Consider the following 27,075-nt stretch of genomic DNA (forward strand, 5'->3'; position numbering starts at 1 on the left):
ACTGCTACTGTTCCGCAGAACGTAATTATATTTTCGCTTTTGTTAAACTAAACAGTAAGACGCCTCGATGTTATCTCATAGGCAAACTTGATTGACAATAAGCTTTAATAATAATCAAATATGATGAAATACTAAAATGTAAAATACCTCTTTTTGCATAAACTTGGTCTTATGTCGAAATATGTTTGGGTATTTAGAATTGAGTGTATTTTTCTACATACCGTGTATAGGATGTTCAATGTTAGTAAAACTGTCCTGTAACCTGGGGTCCATGGGTTTAATCCCAACACTTCCATCTATGTATCACTAACTTGGTCATATTAAAGCTAAAGTTTAACCAGCTTTCGGTGTGTGTCAGCTAACAGTCTAACACGCACATATAATGTAGCTTCTGATCAGATGAAAGCAGTGCATCTTGCTGAGTAGGAGCAACACATGAGTAATCAGGGGTTGTGTAAGGTTTCCCACGCTAGATGACTATCATGGGAACATTTGTGCTTTTCTGAGTTAAAAATGAGAAAGCCACAATAGAAAAGTGTCTGTTTGTTTGTGTTTTAGATAACGGGAATTAGGGGGAGACAAAGAGCCGAGCTGTATCTCTTGACTTCAGTAAACCGTGTTCACAGTATGAACTCAAATGTTATAGTCCCATGAATTTCTGTGAAATGCATCTGGCTCAGAGGGATTGTTCTCCCATCTTGAACAGCACATTTATTTATGCTCTCCTTTCCTTTTATTGTGCTCTCCATGACTACCAATCAACATCATTCATTGCTGCTGCCTGCTGCTTGTGGTTGGCACATGTGAATAGTAAACTTGTGATTATCCAAACACAAAGATCTTGCATAACATTCTGTCCCACACATCATTTCATGAGAACATGATGGGATAGTTGCTGAATGCTTTTTAAATGAGTGTTTGGTCATTTAATCTGACAGAGGTCATAATTCATGTTCTTCCTGGTGGTCTTTTGATATTTAGCTATTAGTTTTAGTCTATGAAACGTGGTCTATCTCAACAGATTGAGCCTAAATAGAGTGCTGTCATCATATCAGTCTGTTAAACATTCCCCTCAGAAAGTGTGGTCAGACTCTGGCATTGGGCTGTTGCGGTCCAGTGCAGATTCCTCTGTATAATACCAAGCCAATTATACTGTATTAACTCTCATTACCCTGTGATGATCCCTGTTTCATAATGCTCTCTTGTTCATTGTCTCTGGCCTTTGCAGCGGCTCCAGCTCAGCCCAATTGGTTTCCAACTTCCACTGCTTCTTTCGAGCGGTCTGTCTCATCTCCCGCCAGCCAAAAAGAAAAAGTGGTCAACCTCCTGTAAACACAAACTGACATCAAATGTCTATGCTGATGTGTTTATAGATGTGTGGGACCATGAATCTTTGACTAGTGATATTTGTATTAACTGATAGTCCTCCTACATTTAGCTCTAGACTGTGAATGTGCTTCCCTGTCTCCAACTATAAAGTATACTGGTGGAGCGTATCTCCTGGCGTCAGTGTCTCAGGATCAGTCTGACATGATGGTGAGATCTGGGACTGATTGTGCTCATTTAGCGGTGATCTGCCATGCAGGCTTCAGAAGCAGGATCCAACATTAGCCCAAATCTTCTAAAACCTCTGCTAATGCAGGAAACCACATGATGCATGCAACAATTAGTCATCAAGGGAAAAAATACACATTTAGTTTTCCAGCCCTACATTTTCCCCAGATCCCTAAAGCAGCTCAGTGTGCTCTCTGAAAGGGAGTTAGTTTGTAATGTCATCTAGTACTGTATGTCATTGTTGTACAGCGTATACCTTGTGGCATATACTTATTGATATGTGATGTCCCGATCAGAGGTCGCGTTAACCGAATATTTTCTGTCTATGACGGATTTTTTTTTTTAACAATGACGGACAAATCTGAAAGCAGTCCGTCATTTTGACAGATTAGAACAAACTCGGAACAGCGTCAACGTTTCCCCGCAGCGAGGCTCCGGTGTTATGCCGTGTTATGCATGCCCTCCAAAAAGGAAATCATACCGTAACTGTGCCGTACAAATCATTGAAATGTCTGTGAGTTTAGGCTTTACGCTGTGCACGCTCCCGCGAGGTGCAGCAGCCATGCATAACACGGCGCATGTGAACTGTCTTCACCCCCCGTCAGAGTTGTGTAAAGGCCGACGGGTAATTCTGGATTTTGACGGAAGTTTTACGATCCTGTCCGTCAAAATGACGGGCAGCGAAAAAGTCTAGCGCAACCTCTGGTCCTGATCACCTTTTTTTCTCCCAATCCGATCATCACTATAGTTCTTCAAATCTTTATTCTTCCCCTTATTTCAGCCAATACTTTGGCTCTCCATAACTTCAGCTTATTTTAAGCTACAGAAACCATTCAAATATTAAACTATTCAGCCTGTTCAGGAATCGATGGGAAACCTTCAACTTTTTCAAAATATTTCATACTTTTTGAAATATTCAGCTTTTTAAACTCTTTTTTTAACATTGAAGTCAATGGGAGATGCCTTCAAATCCTGTTTTCCTACACTTGAAGCCAAATGCTTCTCCTTCCACATAATTTCAGCCAGACACTTCATTCCAACTTTCAAATGATCACAATACCTTAAGCTATAAAACTTGTATAAAATAATTTTGATATCTTTTCAACTTTTTGAGATATTGAATTTAGTTTGGAGCTTGGTAGAGAGGCCTTTTTCAGATTTTAACATTACAGTGGATGGAGCAGCTCGTTAACTCTAGAGTGCTTTGATCTCAAAACAGAGTGCAGCAGTGCCTGAAATTCTCCCCCAAAAATGTTTTAAACTTGCCATAATTCCCAAACCCTACACTCCTCAGACATATTTCTTCATGAAAAACGTAGGAAAACCTCTCCTAGGTTGGAAAATAAAGAAAAGTAAGAACAAATATCAAACAAAATGCCTCTTGAGGGCATGAAGAGAGACAAAGTCCAGCTAGCTCCCAATTGATCCCCATGTTAAATTGTTCTGGATCTTTCTTCAGAGCAGAGAGAAGTACACTTTAGACAAACTGCTCCCATCTCCACATTTTACACACAAAACCCACAAAACAACATATTTCAGTTCATTGGGGTTCCCTGATGCTCACGGTCTGCTCATTTTTTAATAAGAGCCATAGTTTTTGAGCAGGTGGCAAAATTGTCAGATATAATCCCCAATGCATTCTTATGGGACTCAGTGCTGCAGATGCTTGTCATGGTGTTGGGCAGATTGGAGCCACACACACACACGCACACGCACACGCACGCACGCACACACACACACACACACACACACACACACAGACACACACTTTTTCAAACACAGACACACACACACACTCTCAAACACAGACACACACACACACTCTCAAACACAGACACACACACACACACACTCTCAAACACAGACACACACACACAGACAGACAGACACACACACACACACACACACACACACACACACACACACACACACACACACACACACACACACACACACACACACTCTCTCTCTCTCTGACACAGACACACACACATACACACACAGACACACTCTTTCAAACACAGACACACACAGACAGACGGACACACACACACACAGACAGACATACAGACAGACAGACAGACACACACACACACACACACACACACACACACACACACACACACACACACACACACACACACACACACACACACACACACCGATGATGATGAATGATCAAGAGAGAGAGGGCGATCAAGAGAAGAGAGAGAGTAATGTAACCTCCTAATGTAATGTATAACTCCTATGAAAATGTTCAATATTATAATATTATATATATATTATAATAATATTCTTCTGCTTTCCCAAGCCTTTTTACTTTCTTTTCTCATCTTAATACAAATTCATTCACTACTACTTACATCTGATATTTAACTCCTTCAGCCTTTTTTCAGCTGCAGAACCCATTCAACTATTACATTATTCAGCTATTTCAGGACATCAAGGCTATACATGTTGTTGTTTATACCTTTTTTAAACCTTTTCTTTTAAATATTCAGCTTTTTCTGCATTTTTTTAGCTAAAAGCAGCTACCATTCAGCTAATAACATATTCAGCTTTTTCTGCATTTTCAGCTAAATTCAGCCATAAATGTTCACAGTTTACAGCATTCGCACGCATTTTCTGCAGGAAATGCATTTTCTAATTTGATTTTGACAATCTGCCAATACCGATTTTTCCCGATCCGATCTTTATGCAATGCATTAAGAGAAAAAAAAGGAAAAAAGCATTCAAGTTGTCCCTTAAGGTTATTTTTGTATTTAAATGACAGTACCCAACTATCCATTCTATCCAACATGGATATAGCTTCTTTTTTTCACAGCAGCATTGGATCAAAACAAAATAAAGCGTATCAGTGGTCCACACCAAAATAACCATGTAAACAAATTGAGTGCAGATAGTGCAGTAACAAAACAAAAATAACTACTGGAAAGAGGTAGCTTGACTAGCTTCACAAGTTCACATTCAGTCACAAATAATAAAATAAAATAAAAATGTGGCTTCGTAGAATTCTAGCCTTAAGACTGACTAGTCTAGTAATAATGCAATGAACAACAGCAGCTTAACATAACATGAATAAACAAAGTATTATATGTCCATCTTACTGGAGTAACACAATGCAATAGTAATCAGCAGGAAACCACTTATTTGTGTTATTCTACAGTATTGTTGTTTTATAGTTATTTGTTAATGTAACCCAATTTGTGTTCTTTGAAATTGAAAAGGATATCGCATTGTGTTTGTTACTTTCGTTGCAGTTGTATGTGTCTTAAGTGTAATTTGGCTTGGCTTCCTCTTTATGGACATGCTTTTATTTTGAAGGAGAGGTAGCGCTGTTGACAGGAAGTTGTTGTTGCTTTGGAAACAACGTGACGGAGATGAACGGAGAACAGTAATATCTACATAATTATAAAGACGGAGAAAGTAAACGATAACGTTTATGGTTAAGTGTTAGCACCCCCCGAAGAGGCACAAGCTCTTACGTTGATATTGGAGATTTCAATAAATTCAATTTGAAAAAAAAACGGGAGGGAAAATGAAAAAACAAACAATCGTATTAGATTGGTCGTGTTGAACGTAGCTCTGTTCTTTCCACCACGCAGAACCTCCTTCTTGCAAACATTGCATCTGGCTGTTACACTGCCTTCGCTTTCAATGTTATAATACTTCCAAACTCCTGACATTTGCTCTGTCCCGACCTCTATGGTCCCGAGTCACCAGCTAAACGTAGCCTCTCGTTAGCTTACTGCTACTATTAGACACTGCGCCCACTCTGTTGCCAGATTTGAGAGAGATAAGCAACCAGGTCTATGAAAACAAGCCCAAAAGAAGCAACACATACATGATGTTGTGTCATTTTAAACCAAAACTAAGGCCTCAGGATGACTTTAAGACGTGAACATGGTCATTTTTGTTTTTTTAAGGATTCCCGATCCCCGATCTTTTTCTCCCGATTCCGATCTTTTAAAAATCACGTGATCGGCTCCGATCACGTGATCGGATCCGGACATCTCTACATTGATATGTGATGTCTTTGTCATATTCTGTAGATATATGTAGACACATTTTATTTCATTCGTGTCCTTTCAGAGATTATTAGATTTTCTTTAGACACCTGGTTTTCAAACAACTAATGAATAATTAGTCTGTGGAATAACTGTAATGATGCACTGAAATATTGTACAAGTCTATCTAAACTGAAAGTATTATTTAGGAGCCAAATCATTAATAGTTATGAACAGGACCTGTAAAATCCCATTTGTTATTTCTTGTAATTGTAAAAGTAATTTCTTTCTGATTGTTTTGTAAAAAAACTAGGGCTGTCAAGTTAATGCGTTAATAACGCGTTAATGCGGAAAAAAATTAACGCCACTAATTATTTTAACGCGATTAACGCATGTGTATTTTTTTTCCTCGGCCGCCCCGTAGTTTCAGAGCGCATCGAGTTTAAAATACCATCTACAAGCTGATGCTGACAGCCTGCCAGACCACACTTCCACGCTCACCGGCAGGCACCGACTGGCTATTGGGAGGACCGGGAGGGTGTGTGTATGCGTGGCCCGAGCGAGCGAGAGAGAGACCGTATTGTTGTCATTGTTGTTGTTAGCATCTGGTGCTAGCTAGCTGCGCTAACGGATATGGAGCTGTTTAAATGAAAACAGAGGAGCGACATTTCGCCACAACTGCGCCGAGCACTTGACTTTATGCAGGAAGCCAGACAGTGGGACATTGTACGAGAAGTCAGCACACTCAGCACGGATAGTGCGCAACATGATTGCAGCGTCCAGTTAGCTCCGGTTCGAGCATATGCCTTGAGTTGCACATAGCTCCAATGATCCATCACACACACACACACACACACACACACACACACACACACACACACACACACACACACACACACACACACACACACACACACACACACACACACACACACACACACACACACAAGTTGTATTGTATTATTGAATGAGAGAGGTTCCAGGTTGAATTGAGGCGAATATTTGTAATGTTCAGAGGTTGTTGTGTTTAATATTCATGAGAATTTAACTATGGACAATCATGCGATTAATCGCGATTAAATATTTTAATCGACTAAAAAAAAATAACAAGACAAACATGTCGCTGATGACAATGACCTAATATTTTATTTATAAGGAAAATGTATGCTAGAGGGGGTGGGACCAGAACAGTTAGTTTTTTTAATCTTCTTCTTGCCCCTACTGAACATGACGGAGACTATTTGAGAATTATTGTTATTTTTATTTATTCTTTATTATTATTTTTTTGTACTTTGTTATTATTATTATGAGTGAGAAAAAAAAGAATATATATTATTATTATTGTTGAATGTTTTGTTTCTGACATGTTCAATAAATTGACTAAAAAATAAATATTTGTGTCCGTCAAAAGTTTAGTCTACTCTAAATGATGAACAATGCTCATCATCACCCAAATATCCTACATTTTCAGAAATATGAATTAGACGATAGCAGCAAACCTTTACAATTAAGAAGTGGTTGCCAAATCATTTTCTGTTGGTTTTCCTGATTAACGAACTGATTACCAACTAAATGTTTCTGCCCGAAAGTTATGTTGCCATGGACCGTGGACCTGTTGTTTAATATGAACTCTCTCAAACTCTCTCCTACTCAATGTAGGAAAGTTCAAGTAGACTTCATTTGCGCTCAAACTTTTGTAGTAGTCATCCAGTGTTTCCCATACATTAAATATCGTCCGCCACAAATGGATCTCATAAAATAATTAATAATAAGTCTTTTTTTTATTTTGGTGGTCTAATGCAGTGGTTCCCAAACTTTTTGTGCCCAAGGCACACCAAAGGACAAGTAAAAATCTTAAGGCACACCTATTGTGCAAAATAGCCCTTATAACCAGGGCTGCACATAACTGGTGCGCAGGTGCGCATGCGCACCCGCCGCGAAAAAAGGAGCACCGGATCATTTGAAAAAAGGCGCATTTGCGCACCAACATTGAGAGAGAGAGATATTTGCGAGTTGCATATGAACTGGTAAGATAGCAGGGTTTCCCACACATAGACTTTACCTGGGCGGGCCACCCAGGTATATTAACGGCCGCCAAAGTATAATTCGTAAACCGTTTAGGTTTGATTTTTTTAATCCGTCCGCGAGCACGACGGCATCTGTCGATCCCTCGCTCTACCCCCTCGCTATCGTGTGAAGGGTCTGCTTTATGCACTCCGCACAGTAACCCTGCTGCGAAGCTCCGGTGAACAGTCCATGAGCGTGCTCACTAGCGCAACTCCCCCCCCCCCCCCCCCCCCCCCCGTTTATAAAGTCAAGTACCCCTCAAAAGGTCCGGTTTATTTCATTTTAAGGATGCGCACCAAGCAACATCTCCAGGTGATCCTTTGAGAACCAGGGCAAAAAGGTTGTGTGCACCCCTGCTTATAACACGTGTTATCACTCATATCATATAAAATATCTGTAAATGTGCATAATTATTTACTAATGCCAAATAAAATGTGACAAAGACAACTATATTACTCGTGAAATATTTATTAACGAAATATTTCAGAAATTAATTTGAAACTTTATCAAATTAGGCTTCATCAAAGCAGCAACACACTCATTTAAACCAGACAGGTCACAACATAAAAAATGAGGCAAAGGAAACTCAGCAGAAATTCAGCACAGAGAACTGTCAATGCAAGGAAGCTGCATTGTCCATGGTCCTGAACTACACATTATACATGTAACATTTCAGCATCAGCATTGAAACATGTGCTATTGTAAATATTTTTGCCGACTTACAAACTCGTTACTTTACTCGCCGAGCACGTACGAACTGCGCCTGCGTGAGTGGCAATAACTTTCCTTACCAGCAGGCGGCGGTAGTGTGTATTTGTCATTCAAAACAGGCAACAACCGGAAGACAGAGAAGAAGAACAGACTACGTGATATCAACAAACAACAAATAGCGTGTGCATTAGCTTCACTTTAGCATGTGTTCTTAGCAGGTGTTTGTTGAGGTTTGACCACGTGGTGTTTCCAGCAGTGGATAACAGCTTCTGGCCTGGACACAGTTTGCACCTCACCGTCACATTCCTGTCTATTCTTCGTACAAACTCAAAGTAATGCGCATACCTCCACCCCTCGAAAGTTATCGCTGACTCAGCCATGTTTATGCAGCACTGCACGTGGAGATGTGGATGCGCAAGTCACGCAGATTACGTACATATAAAGTACTGATAGTAAATTAAAAAAATTATTATTTTTGTGTAGTTGTATATTGCAATAATAACGTATGGTTGTCACAAACTCCCACGGCACACCCGGACTTGCCTCACGGCACACCAGTGTGCCGCGGCACACCGTTTGGGAACCACTGGTCTAATGGATAGTGAGGTTGCGAGTTCAAATCCCGCCTGGAACACCACCACTAGTGTGCCCTTGAATAAAGCACTTAGCCCTCAGTTACTCCAGGGAGAATGTCCCTGTAATTGGTCATTGTAAGTCGCTTTGGAATAAGGCGTCTGCTAAATGCCTAAATTGGGAGAATAAACCCCACAGATCCTCAACTCCGGTGTGTCTCACTCATTAACAACGCAACACAGAGCAACAAGAACGTTGTCTACAGTAGCCATGAACTCGCATGTATTTTCTTATTTGAGGGCGTGTGCCACCCGAATAGGTTAAGGGGTCTTTGGCTTTTCTTGCCGGGGGAGGGGTGCGGTGCCCCCACAAATAGAATCAAATTCTGTGGGAAACACTGTCATCTATTATTTTAATTCTGTTGAAGTACTATCTCACATCAGCCCCTTTCCAACTCTCCCTCAGTCTGTCGGACGACATGCCAACACACTGAGCACAGAGCAGACAGTCCATAGTCACAATACTGGATCCCTGCGGTGGTTTCAGTGGTGGCATCTTATAAATAAGTCTGAACGGTTGATCGTTGGCAGATAACACCCCAGACCTTTGGCTGAACTTGTTGAAACTCCATTAGTTTAGAGGACCCCCAGCCAGAGGCCAATGAAAACTCAGATGTTCCCAATTTTAATTCTGCTTGAAAAAAATCCTGTTCCTTTTTAAAAGCCAATGACAAGATCTAAATCTTTTTTATTGATGATAAAAACTTGGCGGTTGACTAAGAGTGTCTGTTCCAGAGCCGTGTTTTGTCTTGTCATGAAACTGTTGATTTAGTTTCTGCAATACTGAAAAAGTTGAATGGTTTCATTGTTCAGTCTATAGACTACACAAATCATTCATCAGCAGCATTGTTTGTTTCTATTCCCCTAACTCGGGTCATAAAAGGTTGTATTACTAAATTACCATGGTGCACACTGTGGTTTTGTACTGTTGTTTGGAACCAGAAGCATTTACAGAATAAGCACTCTTGCCAAATTGAATTAACAAGATTATTGGCTGAAGGCCAGAATACGTGTTTACATGGGTTCTTGAACCTTGAGTTGGATTCAGTCAGGATTATGCAACACACTTAACAACATGTAAAGTAGAATGCTTTGACTACAAAGCAGGCGTGTGGCTTGGGAGCACATGTGTCTGTTTATGTTTACCAGCCATAGAGCAGCTGGCAAGTGTTTAACAGGCGGACATCACTCGGCCCCGGGGTCTTAAAGTAGCTAGTCTTTTACTTCCTGAAGTCACGGAAACCAAGCTGTCTCAGACCTTGAATTATTGGTCGTTAATTTAGGACAGGTAGCCTTTCCCCCTAGGGCCCCTGAGACTACTGCTACAATGCAATATATCTGTTTTCATTGGATGGCCCCCAGGGTGGAGGGATTGAAGTAAACTAGTTAAAATGGCAAGATGTGAAAGTCATGGACTTGATCACTGTTTGATGGAAAACTCTTGATGTGTGTGTTGCTTTGAGGGAAATTGCCTGAGCAAATGTTCATTATTCTTCATCTGTTAAATTCTAACTTTCCTCGTGGTTTTATTTCACTAAATTGCCTTGACATGATTTGACTGTAGAGGAGTCTGCTCTCATCACATTGATGTTTTATCCCTCAGAACATGAAAGCAGTGTCTCCTGGGAGTGTTAAAACCTCATTGGGTTTTATATTGTATATGTCATCAAAGCAAAAAACTAGCTTCACACACTACTGCTTTCTCAGGGAAACCTGATTGGCCAAAGCTAAATGTACTTCTATAAAGTTCATTCATGCCTTTTCTAAACAAATATGCTGTAGACATCCTGTCTTTTTGGATATCAAGGTGATGGTGATGGCCACTTTGGACATGAATACAGAAATACTTCAGTCTGGATATGAAGTGTTTCCAAAGGGAAGGAAGTGAAAAGAGGGATAAAAAGCAAATCAGCATTGTTTGATTGTTTGTGGAACAATGCGGGCGACGGTCCACCCAAAACAACAAAGGCGACACATTCCTCTCTTTAATTGAGTCCCCTCACATGACCCTGCGCTGGTTTGAGTTCAGATCTAGACGTTTCCAGCATTTTCAGGATGCATCTTTCCATTCACGTGTTTGTGTCCAACTGTAATGACATTGCAGTGTATTGTCTGTTACAGCATGCATGTGTGCTCTGCAACTCACTTGGCCAGTGTTCTGCTTTAAAGGTCCCCATTATACTGTTTTTCATCAATATATTAAAGGTCTCAGATATATACAAAACATGTCTCTGAAGTGTTTTGCTGACACAACAAACAGATCATTGCAGCATTACCCATAATCCCCTCTGTTTCAGCTCTGTTTCCAAAGTGCTGATTCTCTGTCTGTTACTTTAGAGGAAAATAAGGAGCCCCTCCCCACGCCCCTCTGAGAGACATTTGGTTACAAAGAACTCAAAGGTGCTCTAGGAGGAGATTCAGGTGATAAGGGGGGGGGGGGGGTTACCTTGGTTGGTGATTGGCTAATGGTTACACAAGACAACACATCGTTATGACATCAAGTGGCCAAAATCTGATCAGCTCATTTTCAGACAGGTTTTTATATAAATGGATCAGGACAAAAAGAGAGAGAATCTTTGTTCCTGAAACTTTCAGAGTCTCTTTTCACAGAGGGGACACATGTTGATGTAGAAGAGACATGAAGAAGAGGGGACACATGTTGATGTAGAAGAGACATGAAGAAGAGGGGACACATGTTGATGTAGAAGAGACATGAAGAAGAGGGGACACATGTTGATGTAGAAGAGACATGAAGAAGAGGGGACACATGTTGATGTAGAAGAGACATGAAGAAGAGGGGACACATGTTGATGTAGAAGAGACATGAAGAAGAGGGGACACATGGTGATGTAGAAGAGACATGAAGAAGAGGGGACACATGTTGATGTAGAAGAGACATGAAGAAGAGGGGACACATGTTGATGTAGAAGAGACATGAAGAAGAGGGGACACATGTTGATGTAGAAGAGACATGAAGAAGAGGGGACACATGTTGATGTAGAAGAGACATGAAGAAGAGGGGACACATGTTGATGTAGAAGAGACATGAAGAAGAGGGGACACATGTTGATGTAGAAGAGACATGAAGAAGAGGGGACACATGTTGATGTAGAAGAGACATGAAGAAGAGGGGACACATGTTGATGTAGAAGAGACATGAAGAAGAGGGGACACATGTGATGTAGAAGAGACATGAAGAAGAGGGGACACATGGTGATGTAGAAGAGACATGAAGAAGAGGGGACACATGGTGATGTAGAAGAGACATGAAGAAGAGGGGACACATGGTGATGTAGAAGAGACATGAAGAAGAGGGGACACATGTTGATGTAGAAGAGACATGAAGAAGAGGGGACACATGTTGATGTAGAAGAGACATGAAGAAGAGGGGACACATGTTGATGTAGAAGAGACATGAAGAAGAGGGGACACATGTTGATGTAGAAGAGACATGAAGAAGAGGGGACACATGTTGATGTAGAAGAGACATGAAGAAGAGGGGACACATGTTGATGTAGAAGAGACATGAAGAAGAGGGGACACATGTTGATGTAGAAGAGACATGAAGAAGAGGGGGACACATGTTGATGTAGAAGAGACATGAAGAAGAGGGGACACATGTTGATGTAGAAGAGACATGGAGAAGAGGGGACACATGTTGATGTAGAAGAGACATGAAGAAGAGGGGACACATGTTGATGTAGAAGAGACATGAAGAAGAGGGGACACATGTTGATGTAGAAGAGACATGAAGAAGAGGGGACACATGTTGATGTAGAAGAGACATGAAGAAGAGGGGACACATGTTGATGTAGAAGAGACATGAAGAAGAGGGGACACATGTTGATTGTAGAAGAGACATGAAGAAGAGGGGACACATGTTGATGTAGAAGAGACATGAAGAAGAGGGGACACATGTTGATGTAGAAGAGACATGAAGAAGAGGGGACACATGTTGATGTAGAAAGAGACATGAAGAAGAGGGGACACATGTTGATGTAGAAGAGACATGAAGAAGAGGGGACACATGTTGATGTAGAAGAGACATGAAGAAGAGGGGACACATGGTGATGTAGAAGAGACATGAAGAAGAGGGGACACATGTTGATGTAGAAGAGACATGAAGAAGAGGGGACACATGTTGATGTAGAAGAGACATGAAGAAGAGGGGACACATGTTGATGTAGAAGAGACATGAAGAAGAGGGGACACATGTTATGTAGAAGAGACATGAAGAAGAGGGGACACATATGGAGAAGAGGGGACACATGTTGATGTAAAAGAGACATGGAGAAGAGGGGACACATGTTGATGTAGAAGAGACATGAAGAAGAGGGGACACATGTTGATGTAGAAGAGACATGAAGAAGAGGGGACACATGGTGATGTAGAAGAGACATGAAGAAGAGGGGACACATGTTGATGTAGAAGAGACATGAAGAAGAGGGGACACATGTTGATGTAGAAGAGACATGAAGAAGAGGGGACACATGTTGATGTAGAAGAGACATGAAGAAGAGGGGACACATGTTGATGTAGAAGAGACATGAAGAAGAGGGGACACATGTTTGATGTAGAGGAGACATGAAGAAGAGGGGACACATGTTGATGTAGAAGAGACATGAAGAAGAGGGGACACATGTTGATGTAGAAGAGACATGAAGAAGAGGGGACACATGTTGATGTAGAAGAGACATGAAGAAGAGGGGACACATGTTGATGTAGAGGAGACATGAAGAAGAGGGGACACATGTTGATGTAGAAGAGACATGAAGAAGAGGGGACACATGTTGATGTAGAAGAGACGTGAAGAAGAGGGGACACATGTTGATGTAGAAGAGACATGAAGAAGAGGGGACACATGTTGATGTAGAAGAGACATGAAGAAGAGGGGGACACATGTTGATGTAGAAGAGACATGAAGAAGAGGGGACACATGGTGATGTAGAAGAGACATGAAGAAGAGGGGACACATGGTGATGTAGAAGAGACATGAAGAAGAGGGGACACATGTTGATGTAGAAGAGACATGAAGAAGAGGGGACACATGTTGATGTAGAAGAGACATGAAGAAGAGGGGACACATGGTGATGTAGAAGAGACATGAAGAAGAGGGGACACATGGTGATGTAGAAGAGACATGAAGAAGAGGGGACACATGTTGATGTAGAAGAGACATGAAGAAGAGGGGACACATGTTGATGTAGAAGAGACATGAAGAAGAGGGGACACATGTTGATGTAGAAGAGACATGAAGAAGAGGGGACACATGTTGATGTAGAAGAGACATGAAGAAGAGGGGACACATGTTGATGTAGAAGAGACATGAAGAAGAGGGGATACATGGTGATGTAGAAGAGACATGAAGAAGAGGGGACACATGCTGATGTAGAAGAGACATGGAGAAGAGGGGACACATGTTGATGTAGAAGAGACATGAAGAAGAGGGGACACATGCTGATGTAGAAGAGACATGAAGAAGAGGGGACACATGTTGATGTAGAAGAGACATGAAGAAGAGGGGACACATGTTGATGTAGAAGAGACATGAAGAAGAGGGGACACATGTTGATGTAGAAGAGACATGAAGAAGAGGGGACACATGTTGATGTAGAAGAGACATGAAGAAGAGGGGACACATGGTGATGTAGAAGAGACATGAAGAAGAGGGGACACGTGTTGATGTAGAAGAGACATGAAGAAGAGGGGACACGTGTTGATGTAGAAGAGACATGAAGAAGAGGGGACACATGTTGATGTAGAAGAGACATGAAGAAGAGGGGACACATGTTGATGTAGAAGAGACATGAAGAAGAGGGGACACATGTTGATGTAGAAGAGACATGAAGAAGAGGGGACACATGGTGATGTAGAAGAGACATGAAGAAGAGGGGACACGTGTTGATGTAGAAGAGACATGAAGAAGAGGGGACACGTGTTGATGTAGAAGAGACATGAAGAAGAGGGGACACATGTTGATGTAGAAGAGACATGAAGAAGAGGGGACACATGTTGATGTAGAAGAGACATGAAGAAGAGGGGACACATGTTGATGTAGAAGAGACATGAAGAAGAGGGGACACATGTTGATGTAGAAGAGACATGAAGAAGAGGGGACACATGGTGATGCATAAGAGACATGAAAAAGTGGATTTTGCATAATAGGTGACCTTTAAGAAATGTATATTAACTTATTGTCGCCACCTAGTTTTGCATTATATTGATAGAATTAGTGTTAGATGTAGATGGAATTGTTGCTTGAAGTAGAAACATAAGTGACATTGAACAACAGTTCAAATAAGCTTTCCAGCTCTTAATCTAATTTTGAAACCTGAACAGGCATCTTCTCCTGCAACTTAGATTGTTGAAAATGTTTTTTTTAAACACCTTTACTGCTCGGTAGACAAAATAATGCAGTCAATTTACCAATTTCAACTTCCATCCCTAGATGTAACCTGAACAAATCCTCTAGGAGGTGTTTGTGTGAGTTAGGACGGTAATACTCTCCATCTGCCTCTTGATGTTGAGGTAACAGTGAGTAATAGTTCCGTCTCGTATGGTGGTTATGTGTTCCCCTTTCACGCAGCATTTGCTAATAAAATACATTTTGATTCTCTATTACATGGTGCCCAATTGTCTCAAACTAAGGCCTCCCTCGGGTCAGTCAGGATTTTCAGGTGCACTTCAGCTCACTTACAGCACCAATGGGAGCCGCAGATTAACATGATCCAAGGTCCTTAGCAGCTATGCAGTCACTGCCAAACTGCACATCAAGATAATGCGAGAAAAGTCATCCCTGTCATTCCCTTGTCATAGCTAGAAGAGTAATATGTAATTTATGTTAATGTGCATGCACCCCAAAGGACAGAATATTAATTGACCTAACCTTAAACCTATCCAGCTGGAAGTTCTGGTCCATAAAATAAAAATATTTGGGGATTTATTGAATATGGAAAAAACGTTTTAATACACATGCGGCTTTTATGCATCACGTCATTTATTTCATTTGTTTTCAAATTTGAAATTGAACAATACCATCTGTATCCTAATTTATCCCCCATCAGTATTTTTCCAGATTTCGTTATCTTTAAAAATGGTGATAGTTATACTGTGTCTGACCTTACTTGTTGTCCTGCACTTGGCTGCACTCTGCCCTCAAAGTATGAAGGTGGTGTCACTTTAATCTCTGTGTCAAGGGAGTGTGACACTTTAATCTTCCCGTGTACACTCATACTCATCTGCAAGGTCAGTGAAAAGCTGACCTAGTTATTGGAGAGGCTGTTCAACCCCTGCAGCAACCAGCATCATTCCTTTTTAGTTAGTAACCCAAAACCAGGTGTGTATTGTTTGGCAAGAGACTGTTCAAAACAGTACAAGGTCATCCATCTCTAGAAGTAAGGACATTAACATTCATGTGACACATTTATTGAGTGGCTCGTAAATTAAGGTCATCTTCTTGGCTGCAGATATTTTAAGCTCCAGATATAAAAGTATGTTGGCCATTTTATTTTTAGCGAAATCAGAATGTGAACAAAACCAGGGAACACTACTCTAATAACTCTGGGATTGCTTTGCATTCACAGTGAAGGCCTGGAAATGTTATTGACTACTCTACAATCATGTTATTATGACTTAAGACCTTAAGTAGAAAAATCTAAAATATCGATACAGAATGAGCTTTTTAATCTACAAACGTTTAGGTGGCAGATCTTCAAGGAAGAGCAGGTCCATTAACTGTTTTCATAGAACATGGGTTTAGTGCAGGTGCTAGTGAATACTAGGGCTGTACCCGAATATTCGTTCGTTGTGCTATCGTTGTACTATTCGGTTTCAATTTCGTTAATCGTTTTGTTTGTTTTCCCCCGTTTTTTTTTCAAATTGAATTTATTGAAATCTCCAATATCAACGTAAGAGCTTGTTCGGGGAGTGCTAACACTTAACCATAAACGTTATCGTTTACTTTCTCCGTCTTTATATGTAGATATGACTTTTTTCCGTTAATCTCCGTCACGTTGTTTCCAAAGCAACAACAACTTCCTGTCAACAGCGCTACCTCTCCTTCAAAATAAAAGCATGTCCATAAATAGGAAGCCAAGCCAAATTACACTTAAGACATACACCTGCTGGTGTAGAAGGGAAAAGCAGCGATGAATACCTAAATGGCAGCATCAAGGGAACATATTTACCTCTCTCTTTTCTCTGTTTTTCTATCTTTATGTGCTTTCTTTCTGTCTAAGTCCCGAGTACCAAACACGACACTTCTCTGTGCCCCCCAGCACCCCCCAGCAGCAGAAATGAGGCCTACTGTCGACCTCCTTGCTTACACACAGCAGTCCATTCCTTTTGTAACGGCTCCAGGCTTCACAACGGGCCAAGAAGCTGACAGAAACAAAACACACACAGCTGACCCAGACACTCTACATCTACACACTTTTTCTTCCACAGCTGTGCAAATACATGTAAAATAATCTTTCAGGAAATGTAATAATTGTTTTGGCTTCCAACGCAGCAGACCAAAGCCCCCCTCCCTTTTTCTATGACCAAACCTGTGACACTCTAAGAAGAAATGGATTGTAATGGCACGTTTCCATTGCAGGGCCTCGCACGGCTTAGTATGGTATAGTTAGGCCTTGGTAGGCCAGGCTCACTTCATGCTGCGTTTCCATAACAGTTTAGGAACTGGGGCAGTAACTATAGTAACGCAGTGTAGGCGGAGCCGTGACATCATCTTCAATGCGAACCACAAAACCAACGTCAGCCGTTAGCAGTTAGCACTCAGAGCTCACAGCTCCTCATATCTGTTCAGAAACTAGACAAAAGTTAAACAAGTACAAACCACAGACTGCCTGTGTCATGGCGAATACAGTCGCTGGTTTATTTATGTCTGTAGGCCGTTGTTGTGAGTGTGGACGGTCGGAGCATATACTGCGTTAGCTTAGCGGATCTCCATTCAGAAAACACGCATTTTACATTACATTGCATTTAGCTGACGCTTTTATCCAAAGCGACTTACAATAAGTGCATTCGACCAGGAAGACACAAACTTGAAGAAAACAGAATCATATAAGTACATCAGGTTTTATAGAGAAAAAACATTTCAAGTGCTACTCAACTGGCTTTAGATAAGCCAGTCCTTTATTAGTATATAAGTGCTTTGTTAGCAATTCTTTGTTAGTAATTCTATCGCTCGAAGTGGAGTCGAAAGAGATGAGTTTTCAGTCTGCGCCGGAAGATGTGCAAGCTATCTGCTGTCCTGATGGGGAGCTCATTCCACCGGGGCGCAACGGCGGTAATTAAAGTTTCAAAGTCTCAAAAATGCTACAACTACTGTCACAAACTGGATGAATGTGAAGTATTTCGTTAAAGGAGGATGAAAGCGTAATTAAGGAGCACTATTGGAGTGACTTTGATGGTTATTGGACTCAGGGTTAATTCATTTAGATGCCCGCTGTATGAAGAAATTAAACAATTCACAAAGGGATTAAACTGTTTAAAACACATGCTCAAAGTAAGCCGGATTTTGCCGATGTGTTTTATGTGGATTCAAAAGTCGTAAATAATCTACAAAATGGAACCGGCATGGACAATGACTATGTTTTAAAAATGCGTTTATCCAGACAAGCCTGGTTTGGACACTTTACGGGCAGAAGAAACATTTCTATTAAAGACAAAATTATACATTTCTGTCTTTTTATGCCTTTTATTAGCTACTAACTTGAATTTTTATTAAAATTAATTAATCCATTTTGAAAAATATTTTATTGTAATGTAGAGACGAGGCTTTTAGCGACAATCATGTATTGCGTTACAATTATATGTAAATAAAAAAAAAAAAGAAGATATTTGGCTTCAAATCATCTGAAGCCTGGCGCACCCCCTGCGATATTTGGCGCGCCCCCCAGGTTGGGAACCACTGTTTTGGAGGGCCAGAGTGTGAAAAAGTACCCGTTAGCCGAAACTACCCCTAGTGGAAACGCAACAAAAAACGTTCCGGGTTTGGCACGGCACACTTAAACGGTGCTACGCGCTGCAGTGGAAATACGCCATAAGTAGGCCTGGTCCTAAAAGTCCTGCAACAACCACTATTCTTGATTGGGACAGTTATATCTCTGTTGCACTTGTGATTTATTTTTTTTGCATTTTCATGTGAGGCATACACAATTACTAAGATGCCCTGTTCACTCACATAAATAAAGGTGAAAGGTCAACATTTCAGCTGAAGCTCATATGCAGAAAACGGCAATTTGGGTTCAATTTATTTCCATCATTTTACTGTGACAGACCATTACGCATGTTTAGGACCTGTTCAGATTCTCCACCATGTGTTTGTGTGCAAGTAAATGTTGTGCAACAAACAAGAAGCCTGCACTTGAGTTGCTATATTCGTCCACGGAAGCACACATGCCTGAAAATGTACTGTAAAGTCCTGCAAATACATGCAAACAGGCAGCCTCACAGGATCTGAGTAACTATTGGCCATTAAATCCCCCTGTCACAACACATTAGCCCGCCACGGCCATTTGGTCAGGATGATTGCGGCTTATGTCAAGCTTGTTAGTGTTTAGTGCTGTTAACTAGAGAGGGACTTGATATACGGCTACGGCTCTTTGTGGACCATTCTCTGGATTTATCGTGAGGGAAACACGTGAAAGGAGTGTTCTATAAAGGTTGTTGGGCTTGTTTCTTGGTTTCTAAGTAGAGCGCTTGTGTTTAGACTTTAGATTCAGAGACTGACTTGTTTTTTAATGGTGTGTGTTTTGTTGTTTTTGTTATTTTTTGCTAACTCATTCCGTTCTTCTCTCTTTCTAGGCTGTGACAGGAAGATGTTTTGGTGACAAGGACTTCCGAGGCGGTTTGGAGAATGGGATACTGCTGTGCGAGTAAGTTCTCACTATATCTTATTTGTTTTTATCTGACTGTCTTTAGCAATTAGGCTTCTCTACTAGCTGTCTCCTTTGCTTTTATCTTTGGTAATCATATTCTGGAAAATTAGTTTTGTACACTTTCTGAGCGACGTATCGGCTCTTCTCAAATAATTTCTTTGTTTTTATTTACTTTTCATGGGTTAGAGATGATTGATTGTGTTCAATGGTGAATTAAAATGGGTGACACCTTCATTAAAGCTCCAGTCTTGAGAGTATGAGTGCAAAGGTCATTATCACAATGCTCTCTAGCAGGTCAAGTCACTGGCATTCTTGAATATATCTTTAAACTAAGTTAATATTTATATCATTTGTATAGGATTCTGCTCTGCCTTTCTCTGCATTGGTAGGAAAAAAGCCCTAATAGTTAATCAAATACAATATCTACGCATAACCAAATGCCCTCACTTGTTTCACTATGGTCCAGTGATCAGAGAGCCTGATTCCCCTTTACATGTTCCTCACATGAGACACAGTGAGCTCTTTTCTGCTCTCTCATTATAAGGCGAGGTGCTAAAATGAGACTGAAAACACACACAGACACTTCCTCCACATTCCTATCTGACAAGTTCAGTTACACAACGCTGATGTCTACACCCTGTTTGTTGTGAATACAGACGTCATATCCAATTTAAAAGTTTCCCCACTGGTTTTGGAATTTCTGGAACAAAGTCTTCACTTCTTGTGATTCACACATTATAAAATGATAACAGAATCTATCTCATGCAGATAATGAATGAATCGCTATGTTTAGAACATTAATTGGCATCTTACTTGATAACTAATGAATCATTATTATTATGACTTTGTTGTTTCCAGTCTTCCAATTTCAGATCTGCTATTTGCTTCTGTTTGATATGATTGCAAATGCAGTATTCTTTGGGTTTTATACTGTTGTTATTTAAAGTGGACCTATTATGCTATATTGGAGAAATATATTGTAGGGCCATACCATTACAAAACATGTCGGTGAAGTTTTTTGCTTAGAATACCAAACCGATCAGCCATTGTCGCCATGCCTCATACTGCTCATACCCCTCTTTTGCAGCCCTATTAGACAAGCGCAGATTTTGGGTCCTTAGCTTGAAAAAAAGAGGGAAAAAAGAGGAGGCGGAGCTAATGCCTGATCAGAATTCTACCGGAGATAAAGTTATATTCTGCTGTGATAAAACGCCATCCTGTTCTAAACCACATCAAGGTTCATTTCTGAAACATTATGGATCTCAAATGCTTTTTCTCTTGCGGGTTTATCACAAGGTGAGTTCCTTTTTTTATTTCCTGCCTTTTAAACAAAGACGAGATTACGTCCGAAACACGTCAGGCATTGTTTCTGATAGCAACTTTCTGTGGGTCCGCTGCCGATTTGACGTCATGTCGGCAGCAAATCTGTATCCGCTCGTTGTACCCCGTTTTTCAAAGATTTGGGTACGGAGGAAAAGAGAGAGGGTTTTATTTTCTGACGCTGCGTGAGTTCCCCGACGCACCGGGGACACATATTTATGTATAAAAGACATGACACAAAAAATGCATTTTGCCTGATAGATCCCCTTTAATCATCAGCGTTTCCCCTACCATTGTCTTGGCAGGGCGCTGCGCCCTGCCAACGGAGACCCGCGCCCCCTCTGAAATTCAAGGTGTTTTTAAAAAAAAATATATATATATATATATAGCACCAAATTGCAACTAATCTATATCTACTGTCACATTGAACATGTGCTCTTTTATTAAGGCGAGACACGGGAGGCAAAAACATCGTTTTTCATGCACTGGTCAATTTTGAGATTTTGTGCTATTTTGATTCCATAACCTTTCAGGCTTTTGGAAGGAAAACGTACAAAATACACATTTAAGTGTTTATTTTACTATAGTTTGTCTATTTGCGTCTGTTGATTTCTCCTAAATTCACCAAAAGTTAGCATTCTAACGTAACATAAAGTACCGCGACCGCTGTGTGCACCATGTCAACAGAGATATCGTTGGAAAGCTCCGTCTCTCCTGCACAATCTCATCGGATCCAAATATGGTCATTTCCTTTGTATCAGCAACCAATCGTGAAAGAAACTAAATCTTTCGTCACACGTGGTGTGCTAAAAGACTTCCTGGTTAGCTTACCGCTAGAAATTGAAATCTCAAAATGGCAAAAGAACGGCAAAAAAAACTTTCACAGAGAAGACTACAACAATTGTCACTTGCACAAAGCAAGATTATACAAAAAACAAATGACCCCGAACATGAAATACCTTCACGGAGTGCGTTGATGCGCAAGCTGTCATCCAAAGAACAGGAGGGTTTAGCTAGCACCTCACTGCAATCTTTAAAGGTCGTTTTCAAAAAATGAGTTTTTTCTCCTACTCTGAGTTCGAAATGTCAACTTCAGTAGCACGTAGATACACCAAACCTTCTAGTTATATTCCTAACAATATTATGAAGGCTTTTAGGGATATTTTAGGGCCGTTGACAATATTTTCTGATTTATGGAGTGATAAAAAGAGATATCCAAAATCCCTTCTGTAAAAGCCTTAGATGCTAATATGACTACAAAATGAAATGGGAATTTTGAACCTGGCTTTATCCAAAGTTCAGATTTTGGTTCCTGAAATGTGTTAAAATATGCGCATATTTAATGAGATAATGGATCATTTGCATATTTAAACATGTTATTTCAGAAAACTTGTAATACAAGAAACAAAAAATGACCCTATTCACCTGGGGTGTCTCGCCTTAAATAAACTAAATGCTTTCATTTTAAGTTGTGAGTTTAGTGTTTTTGACCCTAAGAAACACTGATGCATTAATCAATAACAATAATCCACAGCTCCTCTCTCTGCTCTAGAGGATTTAAAAAATATATATCCCAATGCCACCCCCCCCCCCCGCTCAGGCAGCTCCCCCCCCAAAGCAGTAAACCTAGGGGAAACACTGATCATCATCCTTACATCCGCTTCTTGCAACGCTGCACAAGCAATTAGTCAACTAATGCATGTAAATGGTTTCCGTCCAGCGGTGGAGAGAGGTTTGTTTTGTATCTCACTACTTCCAAAAGTGAAGTACTTTACAACCTCTTTATCTTTCCGATAACCAAGGCGTCAGGAAATGTGTTTGTCCCTGACATACAAAAAGAGGATGTATTTATGTCGCCTGTACTGTGTTTGTTTCGATTGTGTCTGTTTTTAAAAACAGGAAACACTCAGACAACAACACTTACAACTGGGACAGTCTTGAATGGACACAAATGGGCCATACTCCCAAAAAATAATCTGGATTCATGTTTTGAAAAAGTCAATCTCAGGGGCAATAAACAAAGTCATCTGTACTGATGCTCCATGGCCATAGAGCAGGGGGGTCAAACTCAAATACACAGTGGGCCAAAATGAAAAAATGGGTACTAGTCGAGGGCCGGACTTGTTCAATGTTTATTGCAAAACGTATTGAAATGAACTTATTGCACATATTAAACCTGGAGCTAACAAAGCTTAAATTATTGCCTATAAAAACAACATTAAACATTAAATAATCAGTTGCATTCATTTCTTATGGCTCTATCTGCAGCTTTTCCAGAGTCATTTCTTATGATTACATTTCTCCACAGGCCAACAACAGCTTCAACAAAACTATTTCCCTCAAAGAGAACCAAACATGCCCTGTTGTCGTGAGAGAGAAAGTGCAGAAGGAAACATCCATGGAAACTCAGTGTGCTGCTCTGTGAAGCTAGTTCAAACAGATACTTGGCATCTCATCTTGGGTGCAAGTTCATCAATGTTTGGGCTCAGGCTCTGAGCTGAGGAGACCCTCAGGATGGAGTGAAGGTGTGCGTGCAATATACCAGCGGGCCAGATCTAATAGTAATTAGAAATTATCCTGCGGGCCAAAATGAAATCCACCACGGGCCTGATTTGGCCCCCGGGCCTTGAGTTTGACACGTGTACAATAGAGGGTGAAATCCTCTATGGAGGCTAAATATAAAATAATAAAGCAGACTGCAACATTATTCTGATAATGTCTTTCAAGAGTTGAAATATTGTCTCCACTGTTCGCATTGCCCACTCTCCCCACCTACACATATTGTACGCGGCACTGAGAACACCCTTCTCTTGGGGTTGTTGAAAGTTATTCTGGGAAGCATACAGTACAGCAGGAAGTCTGAGAGAAAGAGAGTTCACTAAAAGGTCAATTACAGCAGTTCATCACAAAATACCTGCTGGAATGCCATCAACATCACAGGGTGTCTAATACTGTAAGATTATCCCAGAGTGGGTTTTTACTTTACAGTGCAGAATCATTACAGTGCTTCCTCTGATGAAAACACACACAAAAGAGAGAAACTGGAGACGGAGAGGGGGGAACTGTGGCTTGTTCCTGACTGACATGCTGTCCAAGGTTGTAGAAATATACTGTAACAAAACTGTCTTGCAATGAGATTTGACAGCAGAAGGACAAACCTCTTCCCATGTTCCCAAGAGTACAGGAACTATTTAACAGCTCCCAGCGGGGGAAGGAGACGCAACGATTCTCCACTGTGATTTAGTATCTCAGTCGTTATAAACCTTGGGCCAACGCCACCATGGGACCCTCAGAAAATGTTTCTCTCTCCCCCATTGTTCCCCCTCTTTACTCGAAAGACAAACACACAGCTTCACACACTCTTTATCTCTTTGACCTGCAGTTATTTCCTTCTGTATGAACTGGGTTTGAACTTACTTTGCCGAGTTTCATTTCAAATATTACAAAGAAAAACAAATGTACACAGGCTTGCTTTTTGTTTTGTTTTTATTTTTAAATTCAGCTTGTGATGTTTTCTTCCCTGTGTGTCTTTTGTTAGGTTGCTGAGCTCCATTAAACCCGGCCTGGTAAAGAAAATTAACAGACTTCCAACACCCATAGCTGGCCTGGTGAGTCCTCTTTCCTCCTGCAACCTCACAACAACACTTCAGAGAGTACAATGATCTTTTTGGAAAATCATTTCTTTACTTTTCTTTTTCTGTCACTTTTTCTGTTCACGTTGGTATATGTGCCTTAACCCATGGATGAAAGACTTTATGTATTTACATTTCAAATGGGCTGTAGTATGAGTGTGCTTCTCTCCAAAGCAATGAGGCGACCTAAACATTAACAACCCTGTCAAACACCTTTTTAAGTACATCAACATAGTTTGCCAGATTATTTCTCTACTTTTTAGTGATAAATATCCATCCAAACTGGACTTTTAGTGAGTGCCAAGGAGGTGAGAAAGAAATTAGTTCTACACACATACACTGACAATAATCATGTGACATTATACAGTAGCAAGTGTGTTATGTGGGTTTGGTTACAGATGGATGCAGTTCAAAGATCTCAGTTTCAGTCGTCACTAGGGTTGGGTACCAAAATCCAGTTCCAGCTCTCTCTCTCTCTCTCTCTCTCTCTCTCTCTCTCTCTCCTCTCTCTCTCTCTCTCTCTCTCTCTCTACGTCTCTCTCTCTCTCTCTCTCTCTCTCTCTCTCTCTCTCTCTCTCTCTCTCTCTCTCCCTCTCTCTACACACAGCGGCTCCGCTGCCCGTTTAACAGCCTCATCTTTGTCAACCTTTCTTATGTTCTTTCTCTAACACGTAATGAAGGTTATTAAGCGTTTTAGCTCCTATGTTGTTAATATTGACGGCCATTTCCTTTATGAAGTGAACCCTCCCTGTCTGTGTCCTCGCGCTGTCCTCACATCCCGGACTGTGAGACAGACTCGAAGGAGCACAGGGATGTCAGTATTGTTTATGAAGCAGGGTATAGACAGTACATTATTGAAATGAAAATACTATTGATGTACTTTTACAAACAGTGAGTAGCTGGGCAGCTGCAGCATGTGTATTGCAGGATGTGTTGGACACAGACTGTGTGGTTGGACTCTGTCACACAGGCAGGTTGCAGTGTAACATCAGAGGAGACTGAGCCAGTTGTACATTCTCAAACTTAGCACCACTTAGAACTAACTAAACTATGCAGAGATTATTTTAATATAATTGTATTCAATAACCGATACAAAATGAAACAGTTAAGTCAATCAATCAATCAATCAATGTTTATTTATATAGCCCAATATCACAAATGTTACATTTGTCTCAGTGGACTTTACAGTTTGTACAAAATATCAGTATGACAATACGACACCCTCTGTCCTTAGACCCTCACATCGTACAAGGAAAAACTTCCAGAGAAAACCCACAGTTTAAAGGGAACATGGGAGAAACCTCAGGGAGAGCAACAGAGGAGGGATCCCTCTCCCAGGACGGACAGACGTGCAATAGATGCCGTGTGTAAATTGAAAAGATAATACATTTGCAACATAGGTAGTCCAAATGTTTGGAAATGCATGTGTGTATAATAGGAAGATGAATCCACGAGGATATCCATCCAGGACCTATGATCCAGGACCACAGCCACGACTCAAGATCCAGGGCTCGCGATCCAGGACAGAGGAGCGCAGGATCATCCATGACTCCGGATCCCGGCGTATATAGACACCAAAAAGAAAGACATTTGGGGAAGCTGGGTTAATCGGAACATGAGAGTACACAGGTATAGACAGAGAGAAGGAAGAAGTAAGATGTCCCCCGACAAACTAAACCTATATCAGCAAAACTAGGGGCTGAATCTAATCAGCCCTAACTATAAGCTTTATCAAAAAGGAAGGTCTTAAGCGCACTCTTAAAAACGGATAGGGTGTCTGCCGCCCGAACACAAACTGGAAGCTGATTCCACAAATGTGGAGCTTGATAAGAAAAGGCTCTGGCTCCCATTGTACTTTTAGAGACTCTAGGAACAACCAACAACCCTGCATTCTTGGAACGCAATGCCCTAATAGGACAGTAGGGTATAATGAGTTCTTTAAGGTAAGATGGCGCCTGCCCATTAAGGGCTTTGTAGGCGAGAAGAAGAATTTTAAATTCTATCCTGTGTTCTATAGGGAGCCAGTGTAAGGCAGCCAGAACAGGAGTAATGTGGTCCCTTTTCCTAACTCTGGTTAGTACACGAGCCGCAGCATTTTGAATCAGCTGAAGCGACTTGACTGACTTCTTGGTACACCCTGATAATAAAGAGTTACAATAATCCAGCCTTGAAGTAACAAATGCATGGACTAGTTTCTCTGCATAGTTTTGAGGCAAGATATGCCTGATTTTTGCAATGTTACGTAGATGGAAGTAGGCGGTCCTTGAAA

General features: G+C 40.8%; 1 protein-coding gene across 11 annotated transcripts in view; it reads left to right on the forward strand.

Moving 5' to 3' along the window:
* LOC117535094 (LIM and calponin homology domains-containing protein 1-like) overlaps window positions 1-27,075 on the forward strand; it is a 124,665-nt gene that overhangs the window by 33,897 nt on the left and 63,693 nt on the right. For all 11 annotated transcript variants that reach the window (XM_034199405.1, XM_034199407.1, XM_034199411.1 and 8 more), the window contains exons 3-4: window positions 19,781-19,851; window positions 24,713-24,782. In XM_034199405.1, coding sequence (XP_034055296.1) covers window positions 19,781-19,851; window positions 24,713-24,782 — 141 coding nt within the window. The remainder of the gene's footprint in view (window positions 1-19,780; window positions 19,852-24,712; window positions 24,783-27,075) is intronic.

This window comes from Gymnodraco acuticeps, unplaced genomic scaffold (genome assembly GCF_902827175.1).
Source record: "Gymnodraco acuticeps unplaced genomic scaffold, fGymAcu1.1, whole genome shotgun sequence".
NCBI classification, from domain to species: domain Eukaryota; kingdom Metazoa; phylum Chordata; class Actinopteri; order Perciformes; family Bathydraconidae; genus Gymnodraco; species Gymnodraco acuticeps.